Genomic DNA, 23,127 nt, shown 5'->3' with positions numbered 1-23,127 from the left:
ACATCAGGGACCTGGGCAGGGGGCGATGGAGTCAGAAGCTGAGGAAGGGCGCAGTCTCTCTCAGGGGCTAGGGTGGCTGTGACCCGCGACCCAGGCCTGTGGGTGTCACCAGCACATACACATCCTCTGCCAGCTGGCCTGAGGGGGTCAAATGTACCTCTGGGAGTGGGGTTCCAGGAAGGGCATGGCAGGGAGTGGGTAGGGACCCCACTTCCTGCACCACCTCCAGGGGGCCAAGTGGGAGGGGCTGGAACATGAGACCACGGAGGGGCATGACCCAGCCTGTGTGTCAATCACAGGTGTCAAATGGGGGAGAGGGGAGGCTGATCCAAAATCTGAGTCCAACCAGAAACCGGAACCTACTTCCTTCCCTTCGCTGAGCCCCCATCCCACCCGACACCTGAGTGCAGTCCTCCCTCTGATCCGTGATCCACGTCTAATCTAGTGGCCACAGACCACCTTGGTGCTGGCACTCAACCTGGTTGAGACCCGGTTCTCAGGGGCAGCCACGCCGGCTCACTGACCGGCTGGCTGTCCTGACAGCTCTCGCTGTCCCCAACTCCCCAGCACATGACAGGTATGAACCACTGTGCTGGCTTCTAGGTGGATTCTGGGGACTCGAACTTGAGTGTTCATACTTCACTTTACCCCTGAGCCATGTACCCAACCCCCACCCCCCAGCGTGTAGCCCAGATTTGAAGTCTGAGTGTGATGGCCCCTGCCTGGCTCACAGTGGGGACTGTGGGGACACTGAGGACAAGAAAATTGCAATCCTCCTGCCTCAGCCTTCTGACTTGTGCTGCGGGGTCAGTATTTCTTTACTCCTCATTTCCTGCTCTTTTGTTTTTTAATTACACTTATTTCTTTGTGTGGGGGAGGTGTGTCATCTCCATGAATACCTGCAGGGTCAGAGAAAAACTCTGCCACTCAGTCCCTGTGTCCACTGAGTGGGTCTGGGGACTGAACTCCAGTTGTCAGGCTTGGCAGCATGTGCCTTCACGGGCAGAGTAATCTCGCCGTCCGTCCCAGTCTCCTTTAGTAAGAGGTGGTGGAGGGACCAAGCGTGGGGCAAAGCTGAGTAGTGTGTCGTGGGATGAGATATGGGGATAGATACGCACAACTGTGTGTATGCCAAAACTGTCTTTGGCTGTTGTCTACCTCGGTCCCATGAGTGGGCAGACAACAAGTAGAACTTCCTCTCTATCCCCCCCCTTACACCATCACCTGTACCCCAGGGTGAAGACCACACCGGAAGATGTGGACAGGACCCCTGGGAAGTCATAGGTCCTCGGAGTGGTTCTATCTGGTCTTGTTAGGTTTTTGATTTTGATTTTGTTTTTTGTTGTTGCTGTTGTTTTGGTTTTTCGAGACAGGGTTTCTTTGTGTCGGGGTTTTGTTTTTTGACGCAGGGCAGTCCTGGAACTCTCAGACATCCTCCTGCCTTTGCCTCCCAAGTTCCCCGGGGTTAAAGGCCCAACTGCTGTCCTTTCTCCAAGAACTAGAAGGAGGGAATGAATTGCAGACCTGTGGGGCCTGGAGCCACGAGGGGGAGCCCTCGCACTGCAGTTCCTTGCGTGGCCGCCAGGGAGCGCCATGTCCTTGCTACGACAACGCCCCACAGGACGTCCTGGCCCCGCCCGGTAGGTAAACTGAGGCCAGGTGAGTTGCATCAAAGCAGGTTGATCTCATCCAGGTACCGGGCCAACACCGAGTCCCGCACATCCTTAAACACGCTGCGGACGCTGTGCGTATCCGTGGCACAGGTGAAGTGTGCAAAGAGGCGGCGCGCACGGGATCCCTTCCTGCCGCCGTCGTGGGGCTCCGCGCAGCCTGCGTACACGCGCGCATACATGTCCATGATGAAACGCTTGGCAGCCTCGGCGTCCCGCAGGGGACCTGCGGAGAGGGGTGGGGTCAGCTCAGCTCCTGTATATGGCCCAGGATGGCCTCTAATCTTCTATAAGGTCCAGGATGGCCTTGAAATCCCTTTGTGACCCAGGCTGGCTTTGAACTCTCTATGTGGCCTAGATTGGCCTCAAACCCTCTATGTAGCCCAGGCTGGCCTCTAGGTCATGCTGTAGCCCTGGATGGCTTCTAACTCCTGACCCTCTTGCCTCCACTTCCCCAGTGCTGGGATGATGGGCTAATGGCATCAGGCTGGATTTGTGCGGTGCTGGGGACTGCTGGGGACAGCCTTGAGGGGTCCAGAGCTACTCCTGCCATCTTTACTGAGGCCAAGCACCATCTTTCTCATCCCAGCCAACCGGAATGAGGAGTAAGAGTCACATGGCATGAGGCTGAGCTTAAGGAATTGAGGGTCAAGGTGTGAGACCTGGGTTTTTCGGTCACGCGTTTCTCCCCAGACCTGTCAGTCTTCTTTGGGAAAAGTGGAGGTCACATTGGGGTGGGGTGGGACAGAGCGGGGTGGGAGGGGGAGAGGCTCCGGTGCAAACGTTGTGGGTTCAAATCCTGCTTTGAGGACAGAGTAAGACTGCTTGCTGCCAAGCATTAGGACTTGAGTTCAACATGTACAGGGGTGCAGAGGCTCCGGTGAGAAGGTCTGTCCGGAGGGAATGAGGCAAAGACAGACAGCAGGACCTGGCAGCCTCCTCCTGTGGTTACAACCTGTGTCAGTTCCTCACTGGCTTGGCTAGCCAGTGACTAAGCCTCTTGTGCCTCAGTTTCCCCATCTCTGCAATGGAAGGTGCCCTTTCTACATGGTTGTTTTGGTTTTTAAGTGAGAGTTTTTGATCCGGCCAGAGTGCAGTGAATTTTCGTCTAGTACTCTGTGGGTACATGCAGGCGCATGCGCAGAGGGCTGTCTCTGGTGTAGCTCTTTTCTGAGACTGGCTCACTGAATGTGCTGCTCACTGATTGACCTAGGCTATCTGTCCCAGGAGCCTCGGGCCCTCCTGTCAGCATAGCACAATGCCCAGTTACTTATGTTGTTGGGGATTCAAACTCAGCCTCTCACGAAGCACTGGCTGCTCTTCCAGTGACCTGCGTTCGACTCCCAGCACCCACATGGCAGCTCACAACTGCTTGTAACTCCAGTTCCAGGGCATCTGACACCCTCACACCAATGCACATAAAATAAAATTAAATAAATTATTTAAAAACAAAGAGACTATTAAAAAAAAAGAAAGAAAAAAATCCAGGATCTCTCACTTGCTGAACAAGCACCCTAACATCAAGCTACATCCTCAGGGCATTTCAGTCTTTAAGCAAGTAACTGAGAAAATTGTCACAGAAAGCAAAACACGGAGAAAGGTCAGGGGTCTGTCTGCAGTGCTTGAATGAGAATGGTCCTGACTGGGGAACTGTTTGGGGAGAGTAAGACTGTGTCCTTGTTGGAGGAGTGTGTCCTTGCTGGAGGGGTGTGTCCTTGTTGGAGGGGTGTGTCCTTGCTGGAGGGGTGTGTCCTTGTTGGAGGGGTGCTCCTTGGTGGAGGGGTGTGTCCTTGGTGGGGAAGGGTGTGTCCTTGGTGGGGAGAGGTGTGTCCTTGGTGGAGGCGTGTCCTTGCTGGAGGGGTGTGTCCTTGTTGGAGGGGTGCTCCTTGGTGGAGGGGTGTGTCCTTGTAGGAGGCATGACTATTTTGTAGGAGACTAGCTACTGATTTTGAGAGTTCAAAAGTAGGCCGTCATCTCTCCCCACCAGGCCTGTTCTCATTCTCTGCCTGCTGCCTATAGATTAGGGTGTGAAACTCCCAGCTTCTCCTCCAGCACCATGCCTGTATGTTTCCCGCCATGATGTTGCAGACTACCGGTTCTCTGAAACTGTCAACAAGCCACTGATACAATCTTTCTTTTATAAGAGTTGCTGTGGTCATGGTGTCTCTTCACAGTGCAAGAACAGTGACCAAGACACTGGCCCAGCCCTGTGTTGAAAACAGTCTCTCTAAACCACCCATTTTCCCTTCTCAGACTCTCCAGGCCACAGCTTGGATCTCAGGACTTCTTGACTAAGATGGACTAGGAGGCTGGAGAGTGACCCGAACTTCATGACTGTCACCCACTCTGCCTTGAGGAATATGACAGAATGGCAGGGTTTTGGGGCTCTCAACTATGACAGAGCCAGTGGTCAAATACTGGCACCAGAGTTCGCCGAAGTTGAATTTGAGTGACCTTTGACCTGGTGTCAAGCATGGACGAAGCCTGAACCATGGCTGGGTGAAGGTTGAGGTAAAAGCGTTCCCAGAACCTTGTCTGTTCCACATTGCAGATTGTGGCCCTATCCTGAGTGGGTGTTCCATGCTGGCTGATTTCAGATCTCCTGTCTCCTAAACTGTCAGGAGATTCATCTGTGGTTTAGGGTCCTGAATACAGTCTTCTGTCACAGCAACCACACAAAGCTAGGGAGCCTGGCTCCAAGACAGCCAACATTGCCTCTTCCTGCCCTCCAAGGTTAGGTAGAGCAGCTCCCCTCCTGCTGAACCTGGGTTGGTCCATCAACTGTGATGGATGCAATGGACATCCCTGAGGCTTGATCAATATAGATGCCCAACCCCTGCTTGAACTTCTGGCCACTCAGGGTCAGCCCCACTGTGAGGGTAGCAAGAGGGGAATGGCAAGGGTGAGGAGCTGACTTCCCAGTGCACACAGCACAAGACTCCTGGGAGAAGGCATGCAATGAAGTCTCTCTGGTCCCAGCCACTTGGCAGTGGAGGCAAATTTACCTAGCTCAGCACTCTGATCATTGGGCTGGGAGGGGTGGCATACACCTTCAATTCCTGCACTCCGGAGGCAGAGGCAGGTATTGGGGTTGTTGAAGGCTAGCCAGAGATTCACAGTGAGACCCTGTCTCAAAAGCTACAGAGAGGAAGAAGACCAAATTCCTGGCCATGAGTTCTTGAGCCAGTCAAAATGGCCCTTCCAAACCAGAACGTTTATGATGGATCCTCCCAACAGAGCAGACCCTTCTACCTCTGTGACTTCCCAGCTCTCCAAATGCCCACCACCCTTCCAGGAAGGGTCTGAGGGAAGGTAAACAGTGGTCTCGCCCTAGCTGCTTTGGGCTTGCCTTGCTTTGTGGAAGGTGACCTTCCAATGTTTTGTTTAGGTTTGCCATATATGTCTGTATTAATATCCAGTGTAATGAAGGTGGTGTTGGCAGCGCCTTTAATCCCAGCACTCAGGAGGCAGAGGCAGGTGGATCTCTGTGAGTTTGAGGCCAGCCTGGTCTACAGAGTGAGTTCCAGGACAGCCAGGACTAACATATTGGATGTTATCGAAAGAGGGTTGATGAAACTATGAAAACTATAGCACAGAACGGAGGTGGGGATCCACAGGACAGCCCAACCTAGAATCCCCCCCCCCCCCCCGCACCAGAGGGTTTGGGGGTGTGGTCAGGGTGGAGCCCTGCCTAGAATCCCCCAGTGAGGGGCTGGGGGCGTGGTCAGGATGGAGCTCCTGACTACCATGTTCAAGTCACTGCAGTCTCCACCTCTATGAAAACAGAAATAGATGTTTTGTTCTTGTTTTTTGAGACAGGGCTTCTCTGTTTAACTCTGGCTGTCCTGGAACTCACTCTATAGATCAGGCTGGCCTCCAACTCAATGATCTTCCTGCCTCTGCCTCCTGTCTGTTGGGATTAAAGTTGTGTGCCACCATACCTGGTTTAGAAATAGATTTATTTTTGTTTTGGTTTTTTTGTTGTTGTTTTGTTTTGTTTTTTTCCAAGACAGTGTTTCTCTGTGTAGCTTTGGAGCTGTCCTGGAACTCGCTCTGTAGACCAGGCTGGCCTGGAACTCACAGAGATTCACCTTCCTCTGCTTCCTGAGTGCTGGGATTAAACGCGTGCACCACCAACACCCAGCTAGAAATAGATTTCTATAGAACTTCTCAATCTCCATTGCACAGGCTCATGAACTATCAGAAGTAGCCAGGCTGGCAACAACTCCTTATTCTCTTTGAAACTTCTGGTGAACCCAGATAAGGGGTGAGCCTTGGACAAGATTCTCCCTGGGGAGATGCTTTGGGGAGATGAAAGATATAGAATGTTCTAGAACAACTCACCCTGGAAGCTGGGGAAGTATGTGGCCAGGTGCGAAGTGTGGATCTTCTCCTCCAATATGTCTGTCTTGTTGAGGAAGAGGATAACTGAGGTGCTCTTGAACCAGGGCAGCTCTAGGATTGTGCTGAACAGTGCCAGGCTCTCCTTCATGCGGTTCTGTGGGGGACAGAAGTGAGCCGTGGCCTCAGCAGGATGCCCTCATCCATGGGGCCATGCAGACTTGGGGGTCTTTCCTCTCTGTGTGAAGGGCTGCGCCTAAGCACTCTGTACCCAACATCCTCAGTTGAGTGACACCCTTCCAAAGTCAGCATCCGACTGGACCACTAGAGTGATAAAACACCTGAATAGGGGTTCCCAGGTATGACTGATCGAGGTGAAGCTGCAAATCACCAGAGAGCCATCTAATCCAACGACAGGGTCATCACACAGGGAGCACACAGGAGGCCGCACTCCTATGAGTCAACAATACCAGATGCTGAATGTGATGGGCATCTAGTCTCAGAGGGGGCCAGCCAGCCCCTTCCATACCCTGACCTCAGGTTCCCAGAACTGTGTCTGGGAACCTCAGGTTCCTAGAACTGTGTCTGGGAACCTCAGGTTCCTAGAACTGTGTCTGGGAACCATTTTAAGCCACCTGATCTGCTGTGCTTGGCCACAGTAGCCACCGGACCTTGGTATATCCTGTGGAAGTGGCTGCTATAGAAGCTGAAATCCATTAATACAACATAAGGGAAACCAAGCCAGGAGGGCTGGGAGTGCGAGCAAAGGCTCCCCCATGTGTGTATGAGTGTGTGTGTGTGTGTTTGTGTGTGTGTGTGAGAGAGAGAGAGAGAGAGAGATTGAGAGAGAGGGAGCCTGTGTGTATGTGAGAGCCCATGTGACATATATATATATATACACACACACACACATATATACACACACACACACATATACACACACACACACACACACACACACACACACACACACGGGGGGGGGGAGGTGAGGAGATATTGAGCCATCCTTATGATGGGGACACCGAACCATTCTCCTAGGAGATGTTTTCCATGTTGAGCCACACAGGGGCTATCTAGCAATAGGACTGGGGTCCACGGTGACCCGCAGAGGTTGTGTACCTAGTGTGACTTGGGGTGTGATGTCATTTGGCCACAGCTGCTCATCTCTGCATAGATGTGGCAGCATCTGCTCCTGGTGGGATCAGCAGAGATTGGGAGACCTGTGTGTGCTGGGTATGGGGACCAGGTTGCTCCTGTTCAGGCTTCCCATGGGGTTTCCTGCTTGTATGAGGAGGGGTCCAACCCCCTAAGGCACAGTGCCTGCGATGACAGTTGCCCTCACCTCCCGATCATTCTCCTCCAAGCACTGGTCATACTCGCTCAGTGAGGCCAGGTAGATGAGGGCTATGACATTCTCAAAACAGTGGATCCATTTCTTACGCTCCGACTTCTGGCCACCAACATCCACGATTCTGAAGAGAAACCAAGAGACCCCCGCCATTGATAGGTCACATGACCTGGTCCCTGCTCACTAGCATTGTAGACCTAGATGCACCAGGGTCATGAGACCTGTCGCCATCGGATCAAAGGAAGACTACACAGCTGTGTGGCCTGCTGCATGCCTGTTACAATATGCTCACAAAGGTGAGGCAGGAGGATTGCCATAAGTGAGGGTGGCCTACAGAGTGAGCTTAAGGCCAGCCTGAACTACAGAATGAGGTCTGTCCCTCACCATATATATGACAATCAGCATAGAAACCGCAGAGCCGGGGAGTCGGCCCTGTGGCTAAAACTGCTTGTTAGGCAAGAAATGTGTGTGATTTTGAATTCCCAGCATGCACCTGCAATCATCAATGGGAGGCTGGGACAGGAGAATGCTGGGCCTGGGTGGATAGTGAGTGCTTGGCTCAGTGGGAGATCCTGTGCCACCAGGATAAGGTAAGAGTGATGGGCAACCCAACCCCAACCTCTGACCTCTCTCTACACACATGTACACACACACATTCATACCCACATACAGAAACTACAGAAGGTTCTTTCTTGGCACAGGCCTGCATGTTCTTTATGACACAATGATCAACATCAGGTTCATGGGGGAAGGAGGGATGATGGCTCAGCGGTTAGCACGCTGGCTGCCTCTGCAGAGGACCTGGGTTCGGTTCCCAGCACCCTCACAGCAATCTGTGACTCCAGTTCCAGGGGATCTGACACCCCCTTCTGGCCTCTGTGGGTACTGCATTCATGTGCACAATCACAGCTGACCTCCATATGCTCACTCACATAATTAAAAACTTAATTAATCAGTGTCAGGAATGTGTAAGACAACAAGGATATTGAGCTGTGGGGCCAAGAGACGACACCATCTATCCGTGAACCCGGACCCAACCAACAGAAGGTTGTAGTTCTAGTCACACCTCCTCAGACTTGGTTTTCCCATCAGTAGAGTGCCACTGTGTCTTCTGAGGAGTCCCAGAATGGACGTGGCCCCTCTGCAGCTCAAGGAGGGCACACCCTCCCTTCCACAACCACAACAAAAGCAAAGACCATCACCCCTTCCTGTGGGTTCTCAGAAACTGGGTCACTGATATGGATCTGACTGTCACCTTCCTGAGCAGTAGATATTACTCAGAGTACAGCACTAATCCTCAGATAAAGGAGGGAACAGAAGGGGAAACTGAGGCAGGCTCAGCAGACATCTGAAAGCTCACAGTCACATGACTCAAAGTCCCATAACCACCTTTCCAGTACAAGCAGTGTCACTCAAAAGTGAGGGCCAAGCCCAGCATAGTGGCATGCCCCAGCTCTGAGGAGGCAGGAGCAGAAAAAGGCTCTGAGCTTGAGGCTAGCCTGAGAATACAGAGCAGAGAAGGACCTGTCTCATCGCGCGCGTGCGCACACACACACACACACACACACACACACACTGGAGACACCAGACAAACAATGATATACTTTCCCTATCACTTCCTCAATCTGTAACCCAGGTCACTGGGAGCCACAGCTCATTTGTGAATTTCTATGCCAGACCAGACAGCTCCATCATCCCTCAAAGAAAGACCACAATTAGCTCTGCCTCCCATGTGCTGCCAAGCCAGGCACCATTCTTCACCGATTACAAATCACCTACCCACCCACCCAGCCCCTAATCCACCCATTCACCCACACACCCATCCACACATTCTATCATCTATCCACCCATTCGTCTGACCATCCATTCCTCAAGGACTAGCTCCTTTGTTTCTCCTAGAAGGACCCCCTCCCCTGCCCTGCCCTGCCCTGCCCTGCCACCCGCCAGACCTCTGCTGGGTGCTCACCGAAGCTTGGTTTTCTGCACGGAGAAGCAGTACTCATTGATGCCTGTGGTGGGCATGCGACTGCGCAGCACGTCCTGTGCTGTGGGGATGTAGCTGTCCTCGGCGATGCGTTCCAGGTGTGACAGGTAGCTGTGGAGAAGGCCCTGTGAGGATGGGCCGACGCAAGGAGACCCATGAGAGCCCCAGGCCAGTGTTACCTCCACCAACACTTTAGCTGTCTGCCTAAGCCCCCCCCCCCCCCCCCCCGTAGAATACTGACCTGACTTGGGGTCAGACTTCTGGGGTGGCCACCCCTGGGAGAGTTCAGAGTGCTGGGTGGAGCCAGGGCAGCTGCCACTCAGCCTCCCTCTTCTCCATGGCCCCACCCACCCTGGCCCTCACCATTCTGGCTACACATTCTAAGATTCTGCCCCAACCCTGGCCACACCCTTGCATACCGTTCCCTTCTTGGTCCCCTCCCCTCCTGGGCCTCTCCCTCCCACGGCCAAGTCCCCATGCCACGCCCCCACGCCCATTCTCCCGTGGCTACCGCTTTTATAGCCCCTCCTAGTGCTCTGAACCCAGAACTCTCCTGCTCCCACAAACCCTAGACTCACTATACAGCAGAGTCCAGCAGGTGGAATTCACGCCTGCGCTCGTAGCAGGCGCGGATGCCAGCATCGCGCCACAGGTACTGCATGGCCACTGCATGTGATTTTCCAAACGCAGTCACTTTATAGGGGTCCTGGGTCATCACCAGGCTGGCATGCTGCTGCGGAGGGAGAGGCGAGAGGTCCGGGAAGCCTGTGGCAGCTGCAGGCACCAAACACATTCCCCCTCTTCCGTGTTTCCATCCTCCTGCCATTCTGACCCAGCCTAACTGGCCCGGCAGCCCTTCCTACACTGGCCCACACAAGGAGAGGAGGTAAAAAACGAGCTCCTTCTTATCCTCCAGTGTCCCTATTCCAATGTCCCTCCTCCAGTAAGACGTCTCCTGGAGCTCCTCCAAGGACTAGTCAGACCCCAGACGGGCTGAGGGAGTCCTAGAACAATGAGGGATGGAGGGAGGGCACCTGTGAAGTGAGAGACTACAAGCGTCCCCATTTTAATGAGGCACAGAGAAAAGCATGGGTTCCCTGGGAGGGACAGGCAGGCATCACCAGCCCAGCCCCGCTGTCCCTGCTCAAGCTACAGCTGTCTCTTTTCGCTCCCCAGACCCTGGCCTTATTCACACCCCCACAATGCACTCTGCATATCTTGTGCCTGAGTTCACACTCATGGTGTTCATGAACATGGATGTGTACTGCCCACGCTGTGTCCTGCAGACTTTGGGGGCCCAGGCGAACAGATGGCTCTTGAAGAAAAGTCCATGTGCTCCCTCCCCTGCAGAGCGTGAGTCCCCGTCTTCCAGGGTGTGGGGTGCAGGTAGGTCATCCTAGCTAGGCCTGTTGACCGGTCTCCACCCACCATGGAGGGAAGGGGGCTTACAAGACCCTCACCTGAGTCCTCAGCTGCTCCCTGACACCTGGAGTCTGAGGCCTGAGGAAGGCTGGGGGGGTGGCATCCCTGATGGGTAAGGCTTTCTGGGGTTTGTTGTGGGGAGGATTGCCCACACTCCTCTATCCCCTAGTATGTTCTGTGAGGTGACCCAGGAAACTTGGTTCCCAAGTGAACTCAGGCAGAGAGTACCTCTGTTTGTTCTTGGCATCTTAGGAAGGGCCAGTTGTTCATAATGCCACCTGGCTGGGTGGTCAATGTCATGAGGGTGTCACTGGGCTGGGGAGCATGTGAGTGACCCTGGGTAATGGGCAGGAATGGTGAGGGGTGGTCCCTTCCCCAAAGGCCTGTCAGAAGGTTTGTAACTGAATTGGACCCTACACCCCCAGAATTTACATGGTGAAGTTGGGACCCCAGGTTGAGATGGAACCCTGGAAATGACTTCATCAGGGTGGGCCCAGGAGGAGACCAAGGTCTGGAGAGCTGGTTCAGAGGGTAAAATGTTTATGGCACAAACAGATTTGAAATTCACTCCAGAATACATGGTGGCATGTGCCATTGACCTCAGTGCCTCCAGCCTCCAATGGTGCCGGACTTAGGGAACATACACTCATTAAAGCATCAGATCTGAGTGTGGGGGCACATGCCTTTAATCCCAGCACTCGGGAGGCAGAGGCAGGTGGATCTCTGAGTTGGAGATCAGCCTGGTCTACAGAGTGAGTTCCAGGACAGCCAGGGCTACACAGAGAGACCCTGTCTCAACATCCCACCCCAAGAAAAATCCAAGAGGTGGAGAGTGACTGAAGAATTCACTGAAGTTACCTTCTGGCTTGCACAAATGTCCCCACACACAGGTGTACAAAAAGCTTTTTAAAATAGCAATAAGGGGCTAGAGAGATGGCTCAGCCGTTAAAGGCTAGGCTCACAACTAAAAATATAAAATAGTAATAAAAATGGGGGTGTGGCTGACAGAGGCCAGAATGTGCCCAGCCATTCTATACCAGCCAATGAATAGACTGACTTCAGGGCTGGAGCTTGACACCATGGTTCCTAGCATCACATTGATCAGTTCACAACTGTAACTCCAGTCCAGGAAGTCAGCACCTTCTGACTTCTGGCCTCTGCAGGAACTGCACTCACATGCACAGACACATAAGTAAAATTAAAAATAAATAAATACTAAAAAGAAAAAATACAAAAAAGTCCTAGTGAACTTATTTCTGACGTCTCGGTGGATTTGACTCAGCTGCTCTTTGGATGTTCCTGGGACGCCAGGCTGGGAAATGCTTTTCCTCTGCCTCTGAAAGCATCACATAGCATGGGGTCTTTGGGCTCACCTTGCTGTCAGGCCTGCTGTAGGGAATCTGCAGCCGATCCATGGCGTCAATCATGGCTTGCATGGAGACGAAGATGTTCTGGTAGACAAGCGGCCGGAAAGCCCTGCGGTCGTCCTCGGAGTAGCCAGCGCCGTGGATGATGCGCATCTGCTTGATGAAGGTGCTCTTCCCGCTCTCACCAGGTCCTGGGGACAAACAGAGGTGAGGGCCCAGGGTGCCCACAGAGTTCACGGCATCCACGGAGCCCACATGGAGCCCACAGTGCCCATAGCACCCACGGCACCCACATGGCATCCATCGTACCCATGGAGCCCAAACGGTACCCACATAGAGCACATGGCATCCACATGGAACCCAAGGCGCCCACACGATGCTCATGGCACCCTGAGCTACTCAGTGTGGACCAATGTTTTAGTTACTCCTCGAATTGCTGTGACAGGGAGGAAGGGCTTATGTGGCTCTTAGTCCCAGGGCAAAGCTTCCATGGTGGCAGGAGTAGAGATGACTGCTTATATCCCATCCTGTCCCGTCCTTGGGGTCTCCACCCTCAGTAAACCTTATCTACATAACGTACAGCAGGTGTGGCCAGGGGCTGACCTAATCTAGATCAGTCCTTACAGTTGTGGGTGCCACTTGTCTCCTAGATGAGTCTAGATCAGTCAAGACAACAGTCAATGTAAAGCAGTGTAGATCCGTGTTAGTCAAGCTGACCATCAGTATTAAGCAGAGTGGGTCCCTGTCCTAGTAAGGGTTCCTATTGCTGTGATAGACACTATGACCAAAAAGCAAATTGGGGTCTGGCAGCCGTGGTGCATGCCCTTAGTCCCAGCACTCTGGAGGGAGAGGCAGGAGGATCTCTGTGAGTTCAAGGCCAGACTGGTCTACAGAGTGAGTTTTAGGACACCCAAGGCCATGCAGAAACCTTGTCTCAAAAAACCAATCCTCCAAAAAATGTTGGGGAGGAAAGGGCTTATTCGGCTTAGGCTTCCAGATCAAGCTTCAATTCATCATTGAAGGAAGTCAGGACAGGAACTCCAGCAGGAACCTGGAGGCAGGAGCTGATGCAGAGGCCATGGAGGGTGCTGCTGACTGCTTGCTCCTCAAGGCTTGCTCAGTCTGCCTTCTTATAGAACCCAGGACCAGCAGCCCAGGGATGTCACCACCTGCAATGGACTGGGACCTCCTCCATCTATCACTGGGAAAGTGTCTTACAACTAGATCTCATGGAGGCATTTCCTCAACTGAGACTCCTTCTTCTCTGATGACTCCAGCTTGTGTCACATTAACATGAAACTACCCAGCAAGAGACCATATGGCATGATATCACCACACCCCAGCTCATGCTCTGTGATCCTGGGCCAGGAGCATTGCTAATCTGAGCCTATTTCCCGTGTGTACAGGGATGAGAACAACAGTGTACCCCCCGATGGTGACGGTTACAGAGATTCAGTGTACGACACTGTAGCTGGTGATGCAGGAGAAACTGAGGTCCAGTGCACTGCAGAGGCAGCAAATGTGTGTTTGTCATGTGATTCCTCAGTTCCAATCCTTGGGCTTTGATTTTATTTCTAAAGGAAGATTGAGCCAGGAATGGAGCAGGCATTTAATCCCACTGCTATCGAGGCAGAGGATGGTGAATCTCTGTGAGTTCAAAGCCAGCCTGGTCTACTCAGAGAGAGCATGTCTCAAAAAAAAAAAAAAAAAAAAAAAAAGGGAAGAGATGCACTTGTCATCAGCATCTGACCCTCACCACACCACATGCACACATACACAGAAACCCAAGTAAAAATATAGAAACATATCAAAATGACACTCTGGGGGGTCACATGAAAGTAATGTCACACTTCACTTTACACAGTATTGTTTGGGCTGAGTTTCACACTGGATAGAACGATGTGATTCACTCGGGCAGGACAAAAGCTGCAACTGAGCCACACTCCTGTCTACCAATAAAGTTTTTATCAGAACCTGGCCCATGAATTTGTTTTTGTTTTTGTGCTGAAAGGGCAGGGGGAAGAACTGGACTTCATAAACCATCCTGCCACCATCCACAGCCAGGTCCAGTGACATTAGAACCACTCAATTAATAGTCTGCATTTGCTACACCTGTTTCAAAAAGAGCAACATTTTAGAACAATTATTTTCTGTTTGGTTGGTTTTAGCTTTTCTTTTATTTATTTTTTTTATTTTATTTTATTTGCATCAGCGTTTTGCCTGCATGCATGTCTGTGTGGAGGTGTCAGATCTTGGAGTTACAGACAGGTGTGAGCTGCCATGTGGGTGCTGAGAACTGAACCCAGATCCTCTGGAAGAGCAGTCAGTGCTCTTTACTGCTAAGCCATTTCTCCAGCCCCCAGTTTTAGATTTTTGAGACAGGATTTGTCTATGTAGTCCTGGATGTCCTGGTACTCAGTCTGTAGACCAGGCTGGCCTTAAACTTAGAGATCTGCTCACCTCTGCCTCCCAGGTGCAGATTAAAGGCACGTGCCACTGCTGTCTGGCTTAGAACAGTTCTTTCAGATCTATTTATTTTATTTTACGTGTGTGGTGTGTTGCATGTGTATGTGTCTGTGCACCATTTAAGTGCAGTGCCCATGCTGTTCCAAGAGGGCATCAGATCTCCTGAAGCTGGAGTTGCAGATAGTTGTGAGCCACCAAGTGAGTGCTGGGACTTGATCATGGGTCTTTTGCAAGAGCAGCCCATGCTGGTAACTGCTGAGCCATTTCCTAGCACCTACAGTGTGTGTGTGTGTGTGTATGTTTGTTCACACACACACATGCATTCTGTAGCCAGGCCTGTTGATCACAACTCTCCTGCCTCAGCTTCCCAAATGTGACAGGTGTGTACCACTATGCCCAGAAGAAAGGTAAACTTTAGAGTGAATAGAACAGAAAATGAATGGCTGAGCAATCAGGCCAAGGCAGTCACAGATGAAGCTGTGGCTCTATGGTCCATAATGATTATATTAAAATCTTCCCTTTGGGGTCCAGAGCCTGAGACACAGGCCTGGCCTTCCTGCTGTCTCACTGTGTAGCCCTAAGAGCATGCCCTGCCCTGAGTGATAAATCTACTGGGGGAATAGGAACCTGCCTGTCCCCTGGGGACATTGCACACAGCCTTTCCAAGGAAGGGAAGTGGGAACCAACGGCATGAGACCCCAGGATGAGGGTCAGGCTCATGCAGGAGGAAGTGGGGGAAGTTACAAGAACAGAAAGAGGAACAAGGGCTGGCACCTCAGGCCCAAGGCTCACCTGCCGTGCATGTGGCCCGCGGTTCCATCCCCAACACCACAAAAACCTCGCACGGAGGCCCGTGCCGATCATTGTAGCACACAGCGAATGAGTTAAAGGTCAGCCTGGACTACATGAGATACTGGCTAAGAACAAAACGGAGGGGGATGTGACTGGGGTTGTGTAGACCTGCTAAAGATAGGAGGCTCGGAGGAGGGGAAGGGCTAGCGCCATTGTCTATAAATCCGATGGTGGACCGTTCAGGTGAAGGCATGGCTCCTCTCTGAGACTCAGTTTCTCAAGATGTGCAGTCTATTAGGCAAATGAGTCAAGAAAGTCTGTCATTAGTGACATTTGCGGGAAGACGGGGCGGTGCTGGGACGGATAGAGGAAGCTGTGTGTCAGCTGCCTGGGTACTGGAGGGGGCTCCCCTCCCAGAGAATTTGAACCTAGAGCCTCGTACACGATAGGCCAGGCCCCACCCTGCCACCCTGACCACACACACCCCTACACTGGGGGATTTTAGGCGGGGCTCCATCCTGACCACTCCCTCAGTTTTCTTTTAAAAGGGTCTCACTATGTCCTTCGACAAACTCAGCTTTCAGAGAAGCCTGGGTCACAAGCAGGAGGCATGGGGTGGACCTGAGTCCTGTATCAGGCTTGGATAGTGGTAACATGTGCTCCCTCAATCACTGCCTCCTGAGATCCCAGCTGAGAGGCTGCAAGTCTTTTTGCGGTCACAGATGACCAGCATTTATACCATTTCCAAGGAGATACAAAGAATCAGAGAGGTCGGTCACAGAACCAGGGGACGGACCAGGGCCCCCACAGGCCCCATTAGCAGAACCGGCTATGTGGCATCAGCATCCACCAGCGCTGTTGTGGGGTTTCCAGGGATGCTATGAGGCAGGACTACAGGGCAGGAGTCATTACCTGTGACCTGCTAGTCACCCCTAAATTCTCACATCCCGCTTCTGTCTGAAGGGCGTAGAACAGTTATGGGCCCCACCCACACACTTTATTGTAGTTCAGTGGCCAGAGTTTTAAAATTTTGCTGTTAATTTGATTTTCATTTTATTTGATGTATGTGTGTGTGTGCGTGTGTGGGGGGGTATTTGCCTGCCTTTCTGTGTGCCACGTGGGTGCAGAACCTTCAGGGGCCAGCAGGGGGCATCGGGTCCCCAGAACTGGAGTCAAAGGCGGTTGTGATCCTCGTGTGGGTGCTGGGAACTGAGCCTTGTCCATTGCAGGGGTAGCTGGTGAGCTAACTGCCAAGCCCCATGGCATTACTCCCCTTCCACGGGGGCATATGGTGGCCACCACTCCAGACACAGGCACAGGAGGACTGGTACTTTGAAGTCAACCTGAGCAATGGGGCAAAAAAAAAAAAAAAAAAAAAGCAGGGTGGTGGTGACACTGCCTTTAATCTCAGCACTAGGGAGGCAGAGGCAGGCAGATCTCTGTGAGTTCAAGGCCAGCCTGGTCTACAGAGCAGAGGGAGTTCCAGGAAAGGCTCCAAAGCTACACAGAGAAACCCAGTCTTGAAAAACCAACCAACCAAATAAACAGAAATCGGGGGAGGGGTGAAGAGATGCTCAGAGGCTACAGCTCCAGCTGCTCCTGCAGAGGACCAGGGTTCAGTGCCAGTGCCCACATGGTTATAGCCCTGGAACTGCAGTTCCAGGACTTCTGACTCCAATTTCTGGCCCCCTCGGGCACTGACCACATATGGTACACTGACAGGTGTGTACATAAACACCCAGGCATATGCATTTTTTAAAAACCCAATAACCTTTTTTAGGAAGCTATTCCCCAAATTGGGTTGTTTTCCCCAGCCTTAATACAAGGAAGGAGCCTAATCCTACCTCAACTTGATGAGCCACGCTTTGGTGATACCATGGGAGGCCTGACCCTTTCTGCACAGAAACAGAGGAGGAATGGATGGGGTGGGCAGAGGAGAGTGGGGGTAGGGAGGGAACCAGAGGGGAAGAGGGAGGGGGAACTGTGGTCATGATGTAAAATAAATGAAAGAAACTAATTAACAAAGAAAAAGAGAACAAGACTGAGGTAGTAGTCTCCGAACGCAGCACATGCTGTGGGCATATTAATTTTACAGTGACAGGGTCTATGCTATGTGACATGTGAATTTCACCCCGATGAAAATAAATCTAAAGACTGGAAAATAAAGCCAGTTAGAGACAGTTGATGGTGGCACACACCTTTAATTTTAGCCTGGGCTACAGAGCGAGTTCCAGGACAGCCAGGGCTGCACAGAGAAACCCTGTCTAAGGATAGGGGTGGTGGGAGGCAATTAAAAAGTACCGCTGGGTCTGCTGTGTGGGACACACCTTCACTCCCAGCAGTCTGGAAGTTAGTTTCAAATTTGGGGGGGGGGTTTGATTTAGTTGCAGGTCAGCCAGAGTTACCCAGTGGCCACAATAATCACAATAGTGGGAATATGTGCTTTTCTTGGCGAATCATTTGCTATCTGGTCCTGAGGACTTAAAATGGAATCCCCAGTGATGGGGAGACAGAGACAGGGGGATCCTGGTGCTGTTGGCCAGCACCTAGGGAGCCTGGGGCTCCGGGTCCAGTGAGAGAAACTCAGCTGCACAAAGCAAGGTATGCACTGTGTGGACTGTGGCCTTCTCCCACGCCGGAGCTCAGGGACGGCCTGTGACACTCCACTGTTGAAGGTCTGAAGCTCCTGGGGCAGTTGCAGCTTTGGGCACAGTCGCAGTCACTCATCTCTTTCCAGAGACTTCCACAGTGTGGTTGTAGCTGTGGCAACAGCTCTCTCCACCTGGCCAGGCTGCCCAATCTGGATAGGAAGTATCTGCTTCCTTCTGGAGACGGCAGAGGAAGTGGAACTAGGCCGGGGACAGCAATGTGGGGGTAGTTGTGCCACATGAGGGTGGCGGGAGGACCTAGCGTCTCACTCATGCCATGGGAAGTGGGGCTCATGGGGGGCTTAGAGACCACATCTGGGTATCTGGGCCCAGGTGAGCTGCCGTCCCCAGGTAAATACTGACACCTGCCGGGCCTCAGTTTCCCTTGTTGCCATCTTTAACCAGGGTTCGTCAGACCTTGACAGAAGCAGACGGAGGACACTGAAACCATTGGCTGAGTGGCTTCAGCAAGGTGGTTCACCCTCAAGGGCTTACTCAGCAAAGACAGATTTCTTGCTTGACTCTGACTTTCTGCTCTCAGTCACATGCTAGCTGCCTCCTTCTTGGCACAGACATGCCCCTCTCCACCCCCAGCCAGCTTCCTCAAAATCCCTGCCTACTCCAGGAGAGAAATAATACATTTTTGGATTTGATTCCTGTTTTCAAAAAAGGACTGAGAAGCAACCATCAAGTAGATAGGACAGACAAGGGCTGCAGCACAAATCTCTGAAACTACACCAGTGCTCAGAAGACAAACAAATCACTAAGTTCACCTTTCACTGGAAGAAGGTGGAAGGGCTGAACAGTGTTTGCTGTATGTCCTTAGCAGACAGTCAGAGAACAGCTGGGTTGGGCTAAGGGGATTCTATCCTGAAAATGGACTCATCAATCCACCCACCCACCCATCCATCACCTATCTACCCATCCACCTATCCATCCATCCACCCACTCATCCATCCATCCACCCACCCATCTACCCATCCACTCACTCATCTACCCATCCATCCATCTACCTATCTACCCATCCACCCACCTATCTACCCATCCATCCATCTACCTATCTACCCATCCACCCACCCATCTACCCATCCACCCACCCATCTACCCATCCACCCACTCATACACCCATCCACCCACCCTTCTACCCATCCACCCACCCATCCATCCATCCACCCACCCATCTACCCATCCATCCATCCACCCACCCATCTACCCATCCACCCACCCATCTACCCATCCACCCACTCATCCACCCATCCACCCACTCATCTATCCATCCATCCATCCATCCATCCATCCATCCATCCTTCACACTGCATTTACTGAGCTCCACCTGTATGTGGTCTCATGGTGCTGTGCACTGGGAATACAGGAGTGAAGAAGGCAGACTCAGTTCCCACCCTTTTGTTGTCTGTACTGTGTAATTAGATACAATCAGTTAAGCAAGTAGAGGACTTTGAATAAAGATCTGAATGATAAGGAGAAAGGAGAATGGCAGGGCTGTCTGAGAAGCCTCAGGAGCCAGGCAATGCTGCTGTCCCAAGAGCTGAGCCTTCCACTCACTCTCCTGGAGTGGAGAATCTGGCCTCACAATGTGCAGGGTAGGGGGGCTGAAAGCTCAGGGGATGCTGATGCAAAGGTCCTGTTGTGAACTGCTGCATCATCCCAAAATACTGCCGAGGTGACAAGCTACAGACTTGATGGTCCAAGGGAGAATGAGAAACACAAATGACCAACATGAAGCTGATTTAGTCAACAACAGCACAAACCCTAACTCAGGAAGAGGCACCAGGCAATGAGATATTCTTAACTGCTCTCCAGCACTCTCCCCGGTCCTGGGGGCATGAACACCTGACTTTACAGGCACAGTCAAAGAGACCCGCTCCAGCCCTCACCGCAGAATTCTGGGCGGGCCTGCACCCATGAGCAGTACTCTCAGGACCCAGGATACACGCCTATGATGTTTCAATTGCACAATGTGGACAGTTGTGTCATGGGCTGTGGAAGTCAGGGATCTGTTTGGGGGGAGTCGTTTCTTCTTTATCTTTGTCAGTCCAGACTTTGAACTTGGTGTCAGGCCCATGCAGCAAGCGCCTCTCCCCCGTGAGCCATCTGACCTCCTTGGAGAAATCAAATCCTTCTTCATTCAAAGCCTTCTGGGCTCAGATGGACTCATTTAACAATGAGGTAGGGTGTCAGGACGGCCGAGTGGTCTAAGCCAAGAACAAAAGGCAGTTCTCTATGTGGAGCCAGGGAGCTGATGCCTGAGTGGATGTTATGAGGGACTGGCAGGGGCTCCTGTCTGAGGGGTAAAGTTGGGTGGCTTTATGCTCTACCAGAATTGCTTAAAAGGGAAGGAAAATTCCCCTTCAGAAACGGGAATTAAAGTGTCAGTTATTGAGCAGTAACTGTTTCATTGGCTTGTGGGTATTGTCTTGTCCCTCAATGGGATCCTTTCATGATGATGTTATTTAGACTGGGTTTTATTCTGTAGCTAAGGGTGGCTTAGTACTCATTATTTCGATGTTACCATCAACCAAGGGCTAGTTGTGTACCATTGTGCCTGGCTTTTTATTTTAGCCTCAAACTCCCTGTGTAGCTCAGGGTGACCCAGAGCTCCTGGTCCTCCTGCCTGCACCTCCTGAGTGCTGGGTGGCAGATGCGCAGGACCCACATCTGGCTGGTGTGGCCCTGGGATGAAAACCAGGGTCCCCTCAGTGCTGGCTATGGGGCTGTTCTGCCCACTGAGCCCAGGCCCTGCTCTGCCCCTCCCCCTTTTGTTGATTTCTGAGACAGCATCTCACTTGGCCCAGGCTGGCCTCTAACTCACAGTCCTCCTGCCTCAGCATCTCAAGTACTAGGGTGGTAGGCAGGCACGAAGCAGTTTGGACAGTTCAAGAGTTCAGAGTTGACGAATGAATGAGTAAGTGAAAGACCCAGTCAGTGCCTTTGGTGGCCATGACCCGCTGGCAGGCTGCTTGGAGCCCTAGCTCAGGCAGCTGCAGGAAGAGCCTAAGCCCCTCCCTGGGCCAGGTTGGGCAGCGTCTCACCTTCATTCCCTTCCTGTGACACACGCGGGTGGCAGCGCCCACCGGGGCCACCTCCCTGCAGCCCCATGTGCATTCAGCCTTGCTGTCTTGCTCTTCCCATCAGGAAAACGGGTCTGCTAGCCAGTAAGCGAGGCCTACCTGCTGTGGCCGAGTCACTGTCCTCTCCCGGTCACATTCTCCCCTTGTGCCGCTCCCACTTACCCAGCAGCAGAAGTTTCAGTTCCCCGCGCTCCTGTTTTTTCTGTTCCAACAAAATCTTGTTGATCTCCTGGTCGATTCTGGCCGCGGTCTTCTCCTCATCCGTCAGACACCAGGGACAGCAGCCCCGGGTCAGGGACCTGGCCATGACGGGTGCCTCACAGGCCACAAGGTGACATCGCCCCTCGGGGCCTCGCACAGCCACAGCGGGTGGAACGGACGTGGGGGTCACTCCAGGACCCCCGATGTTCCTGCCTAGGGCCTGAGGGAGCCCAGGCAAAGCCTGCGAGAGACCTGGGTGCCAGGAGCAGGGCGGGGACCTGGGTGCCGGCTCCCGCCCCCTCCAACTTGCCCAGACCTGGCCCTGCCCGCCCAACAGGTCTGTGGCGGAGGCTGTGGCAGATGGGGAGGGAAGGGTGGCCACCGCCCGCCCGCACAGCCCAGGCCTCCTTCCTCCTTCCCGAGGAGGGTGGCCTCGCCCCCTGGGCCTCTGACGCTGCTGGCCCCAGCTGGCCCCCTCCTCTGGGCCAAGTAGGAAGCAGCCAGTGGGCACAGCTATTGCTCATGGCTGATTTCGGAACCGCTGAGGTGGAGGGAAGTCTGCTTCCCAGTCTGTTTGGCTGCAGGTCCCTTCCCTCCAAACGTGCACGTGCGCGCGCGCGCACACACACACACACACACACACACACACACACACACACACACACACCCTGATTTGATAGGAGGAAACTGAGGCAGGGAGTAAAGGCAGGGCTTGTCATAGGACAGAGGGAAGATGGGGTGGTTCATGCCTGGCCCTTGGTGAGACAGGGACTGATGCTGGCACCTACGCAGCACCTACTGTATACCAGGAAGGCTTTTATTTTGCTCCATGTGGGACAAAACAGAACATTCTTTGAACTTGGAAGTGCCAGTGAAATGTCACCTGGGGTGGGGGGATGGAACTTGTGCCTCCAGCCTGAACTGTGTCATCCCTGGGGCCCGTGCCACGGGAGGGGAGAAGACATTCTGAAGGTTGCCCTCTGACCTTTCACTTAAAACCAAAACCAAAATAAATAAATAAATAAATAATAATAGTAAAACTCTGAGGGTGCCACAGATGGTGACGAATTTTAAGACAAAAGTAAAGCAGAGACATTAAGTGTTGGGGTGGCTTTAAACAAGGGGTCAGGAGAGGGTCACAGTGAAGGTTACATTAACCGACTTTGGGAGTTCAGACCTCAGACTCAGGAAACTAAAAGTTCCAGACCATTCTGGCTCAGGTATGTCTGCCTCCTCCCCTAGATCAGAGCATCCAGGTAGCTCCTCACTTGATATGAAGGATTTGTGAGGTTCAGAAAGGGTTGCGACACCCCCAGAACACAAGCCTCCCCCCACCCAGGTCCACTGCAGGCCCACGCCTGCCCTACACTGGCTGACTTCAGTTGACTGTTGTTTCAAACTGCAGCAGATGGGAAGTGCGATAGGGGCCAGGCAGGGTCACAGAGGCCAGTGGGAGCTGCCCCGCCCATTGACGGCTGGGCTGACCCTGAGTCTTGCCCTGGGGTCCTGTGACTTCTGGGCCAGCCTGTGCTACACAGTGAGGAGACCATATCTCCAACTTTCTGTGCTCTAGTTTTGTTGGCACTGTAGTCAGGTCCCTGCACCTCTGTGGAAACACGGTATCAACCACAAACAGGATCCTTTTGTTTCTGATGTAACAGGCTTTTTTCTTAAATTTTAAAATTAGATTTGTTTATTTACTATGTATGGTGGCATATGCCATGACACAGGTGTGGAGGTCCCAGGACACCTTGCGAGAGTCACTTCTCTAATTCCAGCACCTGGGTTCCAAGGATCAG

General features: G+C 52.6%; 1 protein-coding gene across 1 annotated transcript; it reads right to left on the bottom strand.

Annotated features, from left to right (window-relative positions):
* Nucleotides 1–872: 872 nt before the first annotated feature.
* On the bottom strand, nucleotides 873–21,693 carry Gna15 (G protein subunit alpha 15). The gene is made up of 7 exons (XM_051177300.1): nucleotides 21,290–21,693; nucleotides 12,139–12,323; nucleotides 9,922–10,076; nucleotides 9,326–9,454; nucleotides 7,354–7,483; nucleotides 6,015–6,168; nucleotides 873–1,896 (listed from the first exon to the last, which is right to left on the bottom strand). The coding sequence occupies exons 1-7, from the start codon at nucleotides 21,432–21,434 to the stop codon at nucleotides 1,670–1,672; spliced, it is 1,125 nt and encodes a 374-aa protein (XP_051033257.1). The 5' UTR covers nucleotides 21,435–21,693; the 3' UTR covers nucleotides 873–1,669.
* Nucleotides 21,694–23,127: the final 1,434 nt, after the last annotated feature.

This window comes from Phodopus roborovskii, unplaced genomic scaffold (genome assembly GCF_943737965.1).
Source record: "Phodopus roborovskii unplaced genomic scaffold, PHOROB, whole genome shotgun sequence".
In the NCBI taxonomy this organism is placed as follows: domain Eukaryota; kingdom Metazoa; phylum Chordata; class Mammalia; order Rodentia; family Cricetidae; genus Phodopus; species Phodopus roborovskii.
The sequence above is the reverse complement of the archived record's forward strand: the minus strand, read 5'-3'. Positions and strand labels throughout refer to the sequence as shown.

What these genes read in the sequence shown, in the direction of transcription:
- Gna15 (XM_051177300.1), bottom strand. Translation starts at nt 21,434, where the DNA reads ATGGCCAGGTCCCTGACCCGGGGCTGCTGTCCCTGGTGTCTGACGGAT. An exon ending in ACAGCAGGCCTGACAGCAAG is followed by an intron (nt 10,077 to 12,138) that starts GTGAGCCCAAAG and finishes CTCCCTCCGCAG; the next exon opens with CAGCATGCCAGCCTGGTGAT. An exon ending in CTGCTGGACTCTGCTGTATA is followed by an intron (nt 9,455 to 9,921) that starts GTGAGTCTAGGG and finishes CCTTCTCCACAG; the next exon opens with CTACCTGTCACACCTGGAAC.